The sequence below is a fragment of the Triturus cristatus genome, chromosome 6 (genome assembly GCF_964204655.1).
Source record: "Triturus cristatus chromosome 6, aTriCri1.1, whole genome shotgun sequence".
In the NCBI taxonomy this organism is placed as follows: Eukaryota; Metazoa; Chordata; class Amphibia; order Caudata; family Salamandridae; genus Triturus; species Triturus cristatus.
The window spans coordinates 1,458,808,683-1,458,822,582 of NC_140589.1; the positions used below are offsets into that span (position 1 = coordinate 1,458,808,683).

The 13,900-nt window shown below is 44.0% G+C and overlaps 1 protein-coding gene across 1 annotated transcript in view; it reads right to left on the reverse strand.

Moving 5' to 3' along the window:
* The window catches only part of ACTR2 (actin related protein 2), a 245,375-nt gene that overhangs the window by 117,473 nt on the left and 114,002 nt on the right, over window positions 1-13,900 (reverse strand). Inside the window, exon 4 of the mRNA XM_085612519.1 lies at window positions 10,949-11,021. Within this exon, the coding sequence (XP_085468645.1) occupies window positions 10,949-11,021 (73 nt within the window). The remainder of the gene's footprint in view (window positions 1-10,948; window positions 11,022-13,900) is intronic.

Sequence of the window (13,900 nt, forward strand, 5' to 3'; positions counted from 1 at the left end):
CCCAGTACACCTCTAGCTGATCCTCAAGCTGATGCGGCATCCTTCAGTCAGCTTTTTATTTGAGTGTAGAATCACCATCCCCACTGCATGGCCCCTCTCCTTTTAGCCAGGAAGAGGAATATAGCAGGTACGCGTCTAATGACAACTTGGGCGTCTTTCACGTGTCCTTTTAGAACCATCAAAGGGGACCTCGGAGGGCAACATTCAGCGATCTGTTCAATAATATTGAATACTGTAGCCCCAAAGTGGCAACCCGGGGGCACTCCCATGCCAAGGTGAATGAAATGAGCCTCGAGCGCCAAGCATCTCTGGCAGCAAGAGCTATCCATAAGTCTCATTCTATGCAATTGGGCAGGTGTGCAATACATGCTGTGGAGGAATTTTATATGGACATCTATAATTAATCGTTGACCGAATAATTATTCCCATTTACACCCTTCCCAAACTTCCACTCCTTTAAAGGTTTGCTAGCTCCGCCTCTAGAATGTAAGGTGCAGAAAAAAAGCTGCCTTTTGGCTGTGAAATGGGATTGCAAACAGACTGCAGATAGTATACAGAAGTTACATTACAGTATATATTCCTCTGATTGTATAACAACCACCCAAACGGGTTCTGTTGAAAGCATGTCTTGCAGAAAGGGATACATTTTTTATCGATTCTCATTAGATAGGAGGGCCTTAATCAGACTAGAGGCTAACACGAGGTTCACAATTCTTTCTTAGGATCCACAAAGTTCCGTAATCCAGACTAAGCTGCATCAACATCTCCAGCCTTCTGAGGCACTGACTATATTATTTTTTTAAGTCTTCAAACAAAAAGACGTTTTGCCAACAATTTAAAGAGAGTCTAAGATACAGTTAATGTTGACCTAAAGGCTATATGGTTTTAAAATGCAGACGTTCATGCAGAACAGTCACATCGTTTTGCCAAAAGGTACGCATAGAGGGAAGGCAATCCTTTACAATAACTTCCATCCTGCTCTCCTTAGGATTGATATGTAGAGTTCGAGATGAAAAAAGATCAATATATTGTAGATCCAATCACCTTCAATATTCAGTGAAAAAACCTTACCCTCTTAAACAGGTCACCTGAAATATATTTTTCCTGTGCCAGCACCCAATCAGCAGTCAAACTAAAAAAGAAAGTCCTTTTAGCAGCTTTGAGAGCTGCACAGCACGTGAATATGTGCATTGAAGTTGTACATTTTACTGTGTCACACACAAATGCTTCCTTAGGGGTTTCACTGCAAACATTCAGACTTTTTTAATAGTTAAGAAAACATCAGCAATGTTTTAAAGTAGACTTTCCTTGCTCTGCAAGTCCACCTCAATGGACCACTTATGTTGAGTGATACTGCAATGTTATATGTAGCTGTTGCTGTAGAAATTCTACAGTCTCAAGATCAATCAGGGCTGAGTCTTTTGGTATTATGTACTTTATGTGAGTGTTTGTGCTCATTGGAAAATATAATCTTTTCATGAATAGAGAGGTTAAGAAATAATCTTGTCCCTAGGTCGATCTTTGTGTGCCAATTCTGTCTCAAAGGGGATACTGACAAAAAGGGTCATTCTGTCCTCGAGTTCCATTAAGTTTAGCCCATATTTAGAGGAACAGGAAACAGCAGAAGACTTATCTTCTGGGAAACTACTGGCCTCTCTCGTACAACTTTGACATGTACCTTCCTTTTGATCCGTATTTTCTTTTGTCTCTTAGAAGTGGTGGTGATGTACTGTGCTACTCCAGCGGCTGTGGAATAGAAGACGGACAGCATCTGCCAAAAGACGAGAGAGGGACTGCAGCTCACCTACTCTGCAGATGACAGAAAAGACAGCACCCAGAGGTACCTCAGTACAGCATATTTCTGCTACAACAGACCTCCTTTTGGGTCACTGTACAATTTCCAAAATAAGCCCACTTAATCATTCAAAATATTATTCAGAAGATAAAGCGTAGGTTTATCTCCAACCACAAGGTCCTTTGAAAGGAAGAAGAATTGTTCTTCATTGAATCGCCATCTTTTGTAGAATCCTTGTATACCAGCATGATAAGGACTCAATCATAGTTTGGTGAAGTGAGGCCACCTTCTTGAATGGACTTCCGTTCTGGCTGGACATTAGGTAAACAGTGATTTTCGAGCCAATAGCCTTTGATTTGGTAGACATTCTGTACCTGAACAGAATCATGGATAATTAATAGATAGCACTTTAGGGCAAGTACCCACTGGCATGGATGGCTCTACTTGCTGGGTCTGATGGCTAAGTGGACGACTATTGCTTCACTGCAAGATTCAGTGTTTGAACTCATGGTCACAGTTACAAATCTCTTTAGGTCCACTCAGTCTTTCGCCCACATGAGATGAATAAAATGAGTACCACAGTTGGGTACAGTCAAACATCTGTTAAACGGCACCATATAGCTCTTGTGTTGAACGTGTGCTTTATAGTATTGGGGGCGTGACACGGTATGGCTTGACTGCCAAGTCAACAACAAATAGCGCAATAACTTGGAAGGTTGAGCAAACGAAACAGGAGGTCTTAACCTCAACAAGATCTCAGGCATTTTTTTGCAGCCTTTAAAAGGGAAGCTGCAAGAACGTATCTCGGATCCTGGAACCAACAACCTCCAACTAAGGCGTCCTTGCTTGACAAAGATATGAGACAGTTATGGCAGCTACCTCCCAGGTTCTCAGTCCATACACATTACTAGGATTTTTGCATGTGAGCTGCTCAGGACACAATTTCTTTAATGATTCTAGTAAAGGAACAGTCATGAAGGCCTCTCTTCTGGGTAACAATGAAGAAATATTAAAAGTCAGGGCAAATTAAAGCAAAGAAAAGGCACATGCTGCATACAATTATGAAGCAGAAGAATCATGGTACATATTTGCAAACGAGAATAATGAGAGGTACAAAAAGATGCTAAATACCATCTGCGTTTACTGTGCATCTTTAACGTTTGCACATTTTTTGGCTGGCACATGCATATTAAATGTGCTTTTAGATTATATTATTCTGAACTTCTGCTTCCAAATATAAATACTAAAACGCTAGTGTTCCAAATGAAAACCTGTATGTGCAAACCTACTGCTAGTACTAAGATTAACAACTCCTAAAGGACTTTGATATGGAAGCAGAAGGCCAGGCAACCATCAGAAGGCAAACAGTCATTGAAAAGAATAGTTTCAAAGTATGTGCTTTCTAAAATGGAGATAGATTAAGTCAATGGACTAAACATAAAAGGAATATGCTACTTACCAGTATGCATCTGTTCTTGGCATGTAGAGCTGCAGAGCCACACACTAAGGATAAGATCGCCATCTGGTGTTGGGCTCGGATGATTGCAGGTTGTTGTTGTCTTCGGAAGAAGTCTTTGGTCAAGAGATAGGTGACTCCTCCTCTGGACAACAGTGCGCATGGGCATCCACTCCATCCTCAGATTGTTTTTCGCCATGATGGGAAATGATGGAGTGTATAAGAAGTAAAGAGAAAGGATGTCCATGTGTAGTGTCTAATTAAGACAATGCTGGAACAGATACAGGTCCCGGGGAGGCGGGTGGGTGTGTGTGGCTCTGCAGCTCTACATGCCAAGAACAGATGCATACTGGTAAGTAGCATATTCCGTTCGAGGCATATGAGCTGCAGATCACACACTAAGGATAGACTATATAGCAGTGTCTCCCCTAGCGGTGGTCACCTGTATCCGTTGCATCAGTTTGGAATAGAGTTTTTAGGACAGCTTGGTCTACTGAAGCTTGTTGTTTGGATTGCACATCGACACAGTAGTGCTTAGTGAAGGTGTGTGTAGTAGACCATGTGGCTGCTTTGCAAATGTCTTCTAAGGGGATGTTCCCCAAGAATGCCATAGAAGCCCCTATTTTACGCGTGGAGTGCGCCCTAGGGGGAACTGTAAGAGTACGTTTAGCTTTTTGGTAACATATTTGGATACATTTAACTATCCACCTGGCTATACCAGATTTGGAAATAGGGTTGCCCTTATGTGGTGGAGCAAAAGCAACAAACAGTTGCTTGGTTTTTCGAAAAGGTTTGGTTGTGTCGATGTAATAAAGCAAGGCTCTTTTAACATCTAAGGTATGAAGTGCCCTCTCAGCTACTGAGTCTGGATTAGGGAAGAAGACTGGCAGTTCGACTGACTGGTTTAGATGGAAAGGGGAGATGACTTTAGGGAGAAATTTTGGGTTTGTCCTAAGAACCACTTTGTTACGATGTAGTCGTAGGAAGGGTTCTTCAAGAATTAAGGCTTGTATTTCACTTACTCTTCGCAGGGATGTGATTGCGACAAGGAAAGTCACTTTCCATGTTAGGAACTGCAGTTCGCATTTGTGCATTGGTTCAAATGGGGGACCCATGAGCCTTGTTAGAACAATATTAAGGTTCCACACTGGTAAAGGTGGTAATCTTGGAGGAATAATTCTTTTAAGACCTTCCATAAATGCTTTAATGGCTGGTACCTTAAAGAAGGACAGGTGTTGCCTATTTTGCAAGTAGGCTGCTACTGCCGCTAGATGTAGACGTATAGAGGAATACGCTAAATTGCATCTTTGCAAGTGTAGTAAATAGCAAATGATGTTTTGGATGGACGCATCCAGTGGACGTATGTCATTGTTAGTGCAGTAAATGGCAAATCTTTTCCATTTTGCTGCATAACACGCCCTAGTAGTAGGTCTTCTGGCTTCTTTTATGATATTCATACAGTCTGGAGGAAGGTTGAGGTATCCGAACTCTAAGACTTCAGGAGCCAGATTGCCAAGTTCAGAGTTTGAGGATCTGGGTGTCTGATTTCTCCATGGTTCTGGGTTAATAGAGCCGGGGAGAGACGCAATTTTTGATGTGGAACTAGAGATAGTTCTAGAAGTGTGGTGAACCAGGGTTGGCGTGCCCAAGTTGGAGCTACTAGGATGAGTGTTAGCGACTGTTGTTTCAGTTTGCGTACCACAAATGGAATGAGTGGGAGAGGCGGAAAAGCGTACGCAAATCTGCCTGACCAGTTCATCCATATCGCATTGCCCTTTGACTGTGGGTGTGGAAACCTGGCGGCGAAGGTTGGGCATTTTGCGTTTTCTTGTGTGGCGAACAGGTCTATGTCTGGTTGTCCCCACTTTTGGAAGAATGGGAGTAGGACTTTGGGGTGTAATTCCCATTCGTGTATTTGCTGTGTGTGGCGACTTAGGAGGTCGACCACCTGGTTCTGAACCCCTGGGAGGTGTTCTGCTAGCAGGTAGATGTTTTGGAGAATTGCCCATCTCCAGATTTGTTGTGCAAGTTGGGACAGTTGTAGAGAATGTGTCCCCCCCCTGCTTCTGTATGTAATACATTGTGGTCATGTTGTCCGTGCGGATGAGGACAGTTCTGTTTTTTAGATGCATTTGGAAGGATTTGAGTGCTAGGAACACCGCCAGAAGTTCTAGGTGATTGATGTGGAGCTGTTTTTGTTGAGTGGTCCACCTGCCCTGAGTGGTGTGTTGAAGGAGGTGGGCTACCCACCCTGTGCGAGATGCGTCGGTGGTCAGCACAATTTGTGGAAGAGGCTCTAAGAACGGCCGTTCTTTGGACAGGTTGATGGTGTTCCACCACTTCAGTGAACAAAGTGAGCGGCTGTCCACCAACACCAGATCGGTAAGTTGTCCGTGTGCCTGGTTCCACTGTTGTGCTAGACATTCCTGTAGGGGACGCATTTGAAGGCGTGCATGGGGTACTATGGAGATGCATGACGCCATCATGCCTAAGAGTTGCATAAACACTCTTGCTGGAAGAGAGTGTTGGGTTTGAAATTTTTTGATGAGATTTTGTATGTTGGCTATCCTGGCTGTGCTGGGATAAGCTATGGCCTTGGATGTATCTATGGTGGCTCCCAGGTATTGATGTACGTGGGAGGGTTGTAGTTGAGATTTGGGATAGTTGATTGTAAATCTCAAGTTGTGTAGGGTTTGAATAGTGCGGTGAGTGTGGAGAATGCATTTGTCAAGAGTATTGGCTTTTATGAGCCAATCGTCCAGATAGGGGAAGACATGGATTTGTTGTCTCCTGAGATGTGCTGCCACAACTGCTAAGCATTTGGTGAATACCCTGGGTGCGGTTGTTACTCCGAATGGGAGAACTGTAAACTGATAGTGCTGACCGTCTACCACAAATCGTAGATACTTCCTGTGCGCAGGATGCATAGGGATGTGAAAATATGCGTCCTTGAGGTCCAATGTGGCAAGGAAGTCGCCTTGTTGAAGTAATGGAAGGACCTGCTGGAGAGTGATCATATGGAAGTGGTCTGATTGTATATACTGGTTTAGTAGTCTGAGGTCTAGTATGGGTCTTAAGGTCTTGTCCTTTTTGGGAATGAGGAAGTATAGAGAATATACTCCTGTGCCATGATGTTGGAGTGGAACTGGTTCTATTGCGTGTTTTTGAAGCAAAGACTGAATTTCCTGTTTGAGGAGCGTGAGGTGGTGAGACGACATGGGACGGTGTTTGGGTGGTATGTTTGGGGGGGGGGTGTTTATGAGTTCGAGGCAGTAGCCAGACTGGATAATTTGTCTTACCCACCTGTCTGTTGTGATGGAATGCCAGACAGGTAGGAACTGTTGAAGTCTTCCCCCAACCGGAGTGGAATGGTCTGGGGGAGTGATGGTAAGTCACTGTTTAGTGGCTGTAGAGGTGCGGGTGTTGGTGTTGCCCCGCCCTCGGCCCTTGGTATTATTTCCTCTGTAACCTCCTCTAAAATATCCTCTGTTAGGGGATGTTTGACCTGATGTTTTGAAGGTGGAAGAGGTGTCTGTTGCAGGCCCCTCTATAAAAGGAGCGACGAAAGGAGCCTCTGGCTTGAGGAGACTGTAATGCTCCCATTGATTTGGCAGTCTCATTATCTTTCTTCATTTTTTCTAATGCTGTGTCTACTGCGGGTCCGAATAGTTGCTCCTGATTAAAGGGTTGAGCAAGAATGGTGGTTTGTACTTCCGGCTTAAAGCCGGACATGCGGAGCCATGCGTGGCGTCTAAGCAATACGCTTGTGTTGACTGCCCTAGAGGCAGTGTCCGCTGCGTCTAATGCACATTTGATGGAGGCATTTGATATTAGTTTGCCCTCTTGGATGAGGTCATTGGCCTGGGATTTGTATTGATCAGGCAGGTGTTGCAAAAGGTCCTCCAGTTGATCATAATGAGCTCTATCATAGCGAGCCAATAGGGCTTCTGTATTGGCAATACGCCAGTGGTTAGCAGCTTGTGCGGCAACCCTTTTGCCGGAAGCCTCCAAGAGTTTAGACTCTTTGTCTGGGGGCGGTGTGTCTCCGGTTGTTTGGGAGTTCGCCCGCTTTCTGGCACTTGACACGACTAAAGAGTCTAAGGGGAGTTGCGCTTTGATGTACGCAGGATTCTGTGGTGTCGGTCAGTATTTTTTTTCGATCCGGGGGTTAAGAACCCTGGCCCTAACAGGGTCTTTAAAAACCTCAGTGGCGTGCTTTATCACTCCCTTAATCATGGGTAGAATGTGAACGGTTTTTTGCGACTGCTCAAAGGTGTCGAGGAGAAAATCTTCCTCAGGTTTGTCTGTGTGCATGGGGACGCCATGGAACAGTGCCGCCCTGTTTATAAGCTGACCAAACCCTAAATGGTCATCAGGAGGGGAGGGTTTTGAGGGGTATGGAGTGGGATCAGGCATGTCAGGTATAGGGTAAGCCCAGTCATCTATGGGTGCCGTGTCCGGGAGTGTAAAGGTATCAGTGGGATCATTAAGGAAATCCGGGTCTCCCCCTAAATCATCATCATCCTGTGGAGGTGGTGTGTGAGAAGGAGATGTTAGAGGAGAAGGCGGTGGGGGTGGGGGGATGGGATAGGAGGTAATATAGGAGAGGAAGGACGTATGGGTGAAGTGGCACAGTCCTTCTTTAGAGGAGCTGGAGGAGGTGTTGTGTCCAGCTTCCTTTTCTTGTATGGCACCGCTGTGACATGTCCGGTTTTAGGACTGATGTAAATTCGTTTTTGCGTTGGATCTGGCCGAAAAAGTTCCTCAGTGTCCGAAGGTGGCTTTGGCGCCGACTTTTTGGGTTCCGATCTGGATTTTGTGAGATCGGCAGGTTCTTTGTGGACTTTTTTCGGCACCGAGGATGTTTTTTGTGCCGAAGAACTTTTCGGGTCCGATGGAGTTTTCGGTGCCGAAGGACCTTTCGGTGCCGACGAACCTTTCAGTGCCGGTGGAGACCTTGGTGCCGAAGAACGTTTCGGTGCCGGTGGAGACGTCTGTGCCGAGTGACGTTTCGGTGCCGATGGAGATTCCGGCCTTGGAGCCTGCTTCGGTGCCGAAGGTTTTGTAGGCACAATAATATGAGGTTTGCTCGAGCCCGAGCCACCTGCAGGCTTAGTTTTCTTCGGAGCCGGGCCCGGGGGCGGGGCAACTGAAGATGATTTTGGGTCGCGACTGGGCCCAGCTGGCAGAGTCTTGACCAATGTCTTTTTTGGTGGGGTTGGGGTAGGTGAGCTGGTACTCGCAGGTTGCCCTGGATCAGAATCGTCGGCCTCGGACACGATCTGGAGGTCTTTGGAATCGTCGTCAGGGACATCCTGGGCAAAGATGTCTTCTAGTTCCGGAACCGGTTTGGCCATGATATGGCGTCAAGCTCTTCGGTCCCGGATAGTTTTCTTCGAACGGAATGCGGCGCAGGCTGGACAGCTGGGTTCATTGTGGTCTGGTGAGTGGCACAAATTGCAGACCTCGTGGTGATCACTGTGGGGGAACTTTGCTCCACATTGGGGGCATTTTTTAAAGGGTGTCCTTTCCATCAGCCGCGTCCGGAGCCGGTCCTATGGGATTTCGACGTCAAGTTATAAATTTTAGAGAGTTGTGGTGACTGCTAGAAGTTTTCTGCTGGAGCGAAAAAAAGGTCATCCGAACCCAATAGCGGAAAAAAACAATCTGAGGATGGAGTGGATGCCCATGCGCACTGTTGTCCAGAGGAGGAGTCACCTATCTCGTGACCAAAGACTTCTTCCGAAGACGACAACAACCTGCAATCATCAGAGCCCAACACCAGATGGCGATCTTATCCCTAGTGTGTGATCTGCAGCTCATATGCCTCGAACACAATTTTAGCTATGAGTCAGTCAGTCTCAAGGAAACAGCATAAACAGAAACGTCAGCCTTGTTTATCTTTTGAGGTACAGGTGCTCTCCTTACTCGGGCTATTAAAACACTTTTTACTTGTGAAAAAAGACATTTCTTGCTGTTATGACCACCTCGGATGTGGCTAGGCACAGAACAGAAACACCCACGCACAGGTCCCGATTTTGGCACAGTGAAATAAGTGTGTGCATTGGCTTTCACTTTCCTGCTGATAAAGGAACAGTCAACAAACTGACGCCCTTAGGTTCAACAAGTCTGCACATTACTTAGGAATCTCTGATTGCCTTCACATAGTCAAAGAAGAACATTATGAGGCTCAGGTGTGGACAGGGGTGTCTTGAGTAAAATGGGCCTGGAGTAAAAGGATGATGAAATATAACAATTAAGTTTTTCTGTGAAGATTGCAACTGACATTTCCGTAACATCGCACTGTAAAGAAACTAGGCATTCAGCACAACTAGTCAAGAGTTCATGAGTTATCTACCTCAGCCTGCAGGTTAAGGTTTGAGCCAAGTAGGACTCCTCCTCGCCTCAGGTTATCAAACAGTTTTACCTTGGTGTTCATTTGCAGCATGTTTTCTTCCAGTCACCTCTTGTCTGCTTCAGAAACTTTCTTTGAAGAATTCAGATTATGAAACTCTAGTTTCAGAGAGCCAAATGCCAATTCAGTTTTCCCATGTGATTTCTCTACTCCCATGCTACTTTCTCCGACAGACCCAGCCGTTTTTGAGTACATGTAACTCAGTTGCAATGTTCTCCTTTTTGTACTGACATCAGAATGGAGCATGTTTAGAATGCAGGAGAGCTTTGCCGCCAGGTATAAAATAAGCCTCCTCCATCACCGATTGTGACATGTTTCCACATTGATCTTTTAGATGTATAATCTCTAAGAGCTTTCTTTTTCTTGTCTGCCCTACACCTTCCAAGATGGCTGCTACTTCAAAGCAGCAGGCTGCAAGTGCTGTCCTGATGAGGGACGAGCAGAACCGCTGTCTTTCCACCATCCTAAGCAATCTCTAGACCACCTTGGATATTGGCAGCCTCATACATGGAGACAGAGCTTGCTCCCTCCTTCGGTGGCTGAATTTGACATTGCCATCCTCTGTCTAGCATCTTGGGTTTCCCTCCAGTGACGCTTTCCGCGATCACTGACATGTCACCAACTGCATCCCTGGGGCTTGGCCCAACAAAGAAGCTCTCCTCTATGCTCTGGGCCTCCCCTTTTGAGCTGGCACCAAAGTGCCAGTGCTGCCAACCCATCACCCTCTATCCCCCACCTACCCACAAATCAGGGTTGCCGGAGGTTTGGTGCCAATGTGCCATCTCCAGATTTCAAGAGAGAGGCCATCTTGGAGCCTGGTTGGCACCACTTCCTTTACTACCTTCCTTTATCAATTAACCACCTCTATCTCTCTCCACAACCGTGGTTTCATACGCTGTGAAATAAATTAACACAAACACCCAGGGGAGCACTTTTCAACTAATTACCTAAAAAGCTGTGTAAGTAATCTAAATGTAAAACTGAGCATTGAATCCATGCTTAGCATGTACAAACTATTCTACTAAGCAGTAAAGGAAGAGAAAAACACAGTAGTCATACAAATACAAAAGAAGCAAAGAATATTAAAAGGAAAATAACAACTTTAAAAAGGCCTAACTTGACCAGATGAAGAATACAGAAATGATAATGAACACAAACATGCAGTCAAGCTGGCACTAAACCACATAATGTACCACTCGAAATCTACGACATCGTATCACCTGCAATAACAGTTGAATAGGTTGCAATAATGTGTGAGACAATACGTAGAGAGAATACCTACCTTGAGCATACAAAGTTAGTACCGCCTGAATAGCAACGTAGACACCAGAAAACTGGTATGTTTCAAACATTACCTGAAACACAAATGAGAGTTAGGTTTCAAAGAGAAGAAAATAAAAACCAAGTAGAGTGTTGGATCAAAAGATTTCTTATTATGAAAATTAATGTGTACACCAACATGAAAATACAATAATTAAAGATAATCTAGTCTGTTTTTGGTCAATATATGTCAAATGTACAATGTATTGTTCTGATTAGATATTAAATAAGCTAGGTATCTAAAGTTCACAATAAAATAATTTAAAATGTGGGCAATTTTAGATGTTATTTATTCCCAGGGTCAAATTGGAGCAGTTTGTAATACTGAAGACCACTGCCATGGGCACACTATTTTACTAAAAAAGAGCAGGAACTAAACAAGAATGGGAAAAGCCAAAAGGTCAGGTGATGCCCACCTGCCTTTAGGCTTTATCAATGCTTATTTTGCAAAACTTTACTGCTGGGAAAGCTGCTGGACCGTAGACAATCTAAAAACACCGACACCTGCTAAAAGCAGAAATATGTTTTGGTCTCAAAAAGCACATATTGCCACAGTAGTACCTGCCACGTAAGGGCCTTTGTGTGTGGATGTGCTCCTTGTGAAAGAGCATAATGCCAGCACTCACAACGAAGTTAGCCTATGTCTGAAGTTGGCTGACCCCATTGCTTCATGCTGTAGCGGGCAGAAGATCAAACGCAAATGACCATAACAAACCAATGAATGAAGAGGGCTGGCTGAAAACCCATATAGTATATTATACATATAATTTTAGTAACATCAAAAGGCCTTAGCTAACATCAGACATAAAAAGGAAAGCAAAGAACATTATTTATTCGTAGTTTCGCAGTGGGTATTTTCGGTTTTGTTACATGTGATGGCACTGCTACCAATCTCAATAATGTGAATTCCGAAACACTTCTATCGACATGATCATTTATTAACTTATAAAAGAGTGAGGTTTCAGATCTTAAGGCCACTGAATAGATACAACAATTTGCTATTCTTCTGTTTCATCTTTGATCTAACAGGCAGCAGTGACATTTCATAATAATAACCTTGAACCTCTTAATGAGGGAAGTAAAGTCGGGTACACGTAGATGTGGGGAAGACTTTATTTGTGAATGAATATAACAGGCAACTGGCAACATTCAGCTAAAATGAAGGCAGAAGGTGTTCAGTCAACACTACAGAGCTTACTTGCTAGAGACAAATACCGCAAGAAAAGTACTGTGGCAGTCTTTTCCTTTAGTGATGGGATAACAAAAGAAGTATTTACAATGCAAATAGGTCTCACAATAACGAGATTTTGAACTACTGGCACTGTCTTTTATAATATTAAAAAGGCATTGTCATTTACAATACCAATAGATTAAACTTTAGCAAAAGCAAGACCTATTGTATTGTAGAGCGCGGTGCCCCTGAAGTGGCCGCCGCGCTCAACATTATAGTTAAGAAGAAAAAAAAAAATGGAACTCAGAGCGGTGAAAAATATTTTTAACCAAATAAATGGTGAAAGAATGCGCGGTGTCTCTCAAAAGGACACTGCGTTCTTCTAAAAAGTAATAATAAAAAGAGAAGAATTTTCTTTCAAGGTGAAGGTTCAGATGGCAGCTGGGTGGTTTTATGGAAGTAAATATTCTTTTAAGTGCATCTATGTTGAAAGGAAAGAATGAGGATGTGCACAAGCGAAGTTCCATAGAGTATGCCTCAATATGAACTCTTCTTGCAGAACACAAAGCAACAATAAAATAAAAATTTAATGCGAGATAACTTCTGCCTAATAAAAAAGTTACTCACCTTCAGTAATGGCTTTGCTGCGGGATACTCTATCTAAACGTAGATGCCTTACTTTTAGAATATTCAGATTGTCAGACTGGAGGTGGAAAATTTGGCCAACGATGACTTCAGCGAGCAAACAAGTGGTGCCGTGCGGCCCTGTGACAACATCACAATGCCCTGGCATGGACAGGGTAGACACACACAAAGGTGTTTTCAGACGCTTAAACTATTGGTGAAATTGTACTGAAATTTAACTTAGGACCTATTAAAGGTGTGCATATGTACGCCCTCAGACCAGAAAGACGGCACGGCGGTAAGGAATCTGTATTTAGCTAGAGTACTCATTAAAAAGAAAGTTCTCTCTGATAAGTAATTATGTATTCTGTGTATTCGAACTGCAGATTCCTCACTTTTAGATCAGAAATCGATGCAATATCTCTCAAAATGAGGAGGATCTGAGGAATGGGCTCAAACCAAAAAGTCGTACAGGACCAAGCAGCAAAATAGCCCTTGTTGCAAACCTAGCTTTCAAGAAAATAGTGCTTTGTGAACGTATGCCCCAATGACGCAGCTTAGCCGCTGGCCAGGACAGGCACTTCCCTTGCCAAAGTTGTTGGTGTAGCCTTGGTGCTGGTAAAATGGGCCTGCAGGCCATGAGGGGTTGTTTCTTGGTCAATGCATACCATATCTTTCAACAAAGCACAGACCACATCAAAAGAGTCCTCTTTTGCACCACCTTGTCTCTCTTGATCCCTGTAAAACACACAAAAACGTTGCTATCTTTTGTGTGGTCAACGTAAGAGGCTCTTTTAGGGTCAGCTGGTGAACAACCTTTTCTTGCTTCTCCACATTCTTCAAAAGAAAGTCTTCAAGTGTCAGCAGCATCACGAGTAGTGAATCGCTTGGTGCTCAAGGCCCCCCAATATCCAATAATGCAGATCCCTTTTTTTTTTAGAATTGCAACGTTTCAGGAAGGGAAACAAACAAGCCTCCCAAAAAGAGAGAAGCATACAAAAACCAGGAGGGGCAAATGCAGATCGAGATCCCGTCACAAAAGAAAGGATGGGAGTAACAACCAGATCGGGGGCACGTACACAGCAAATGTAACTGATGAAGTTAATACAAGTGGTACTG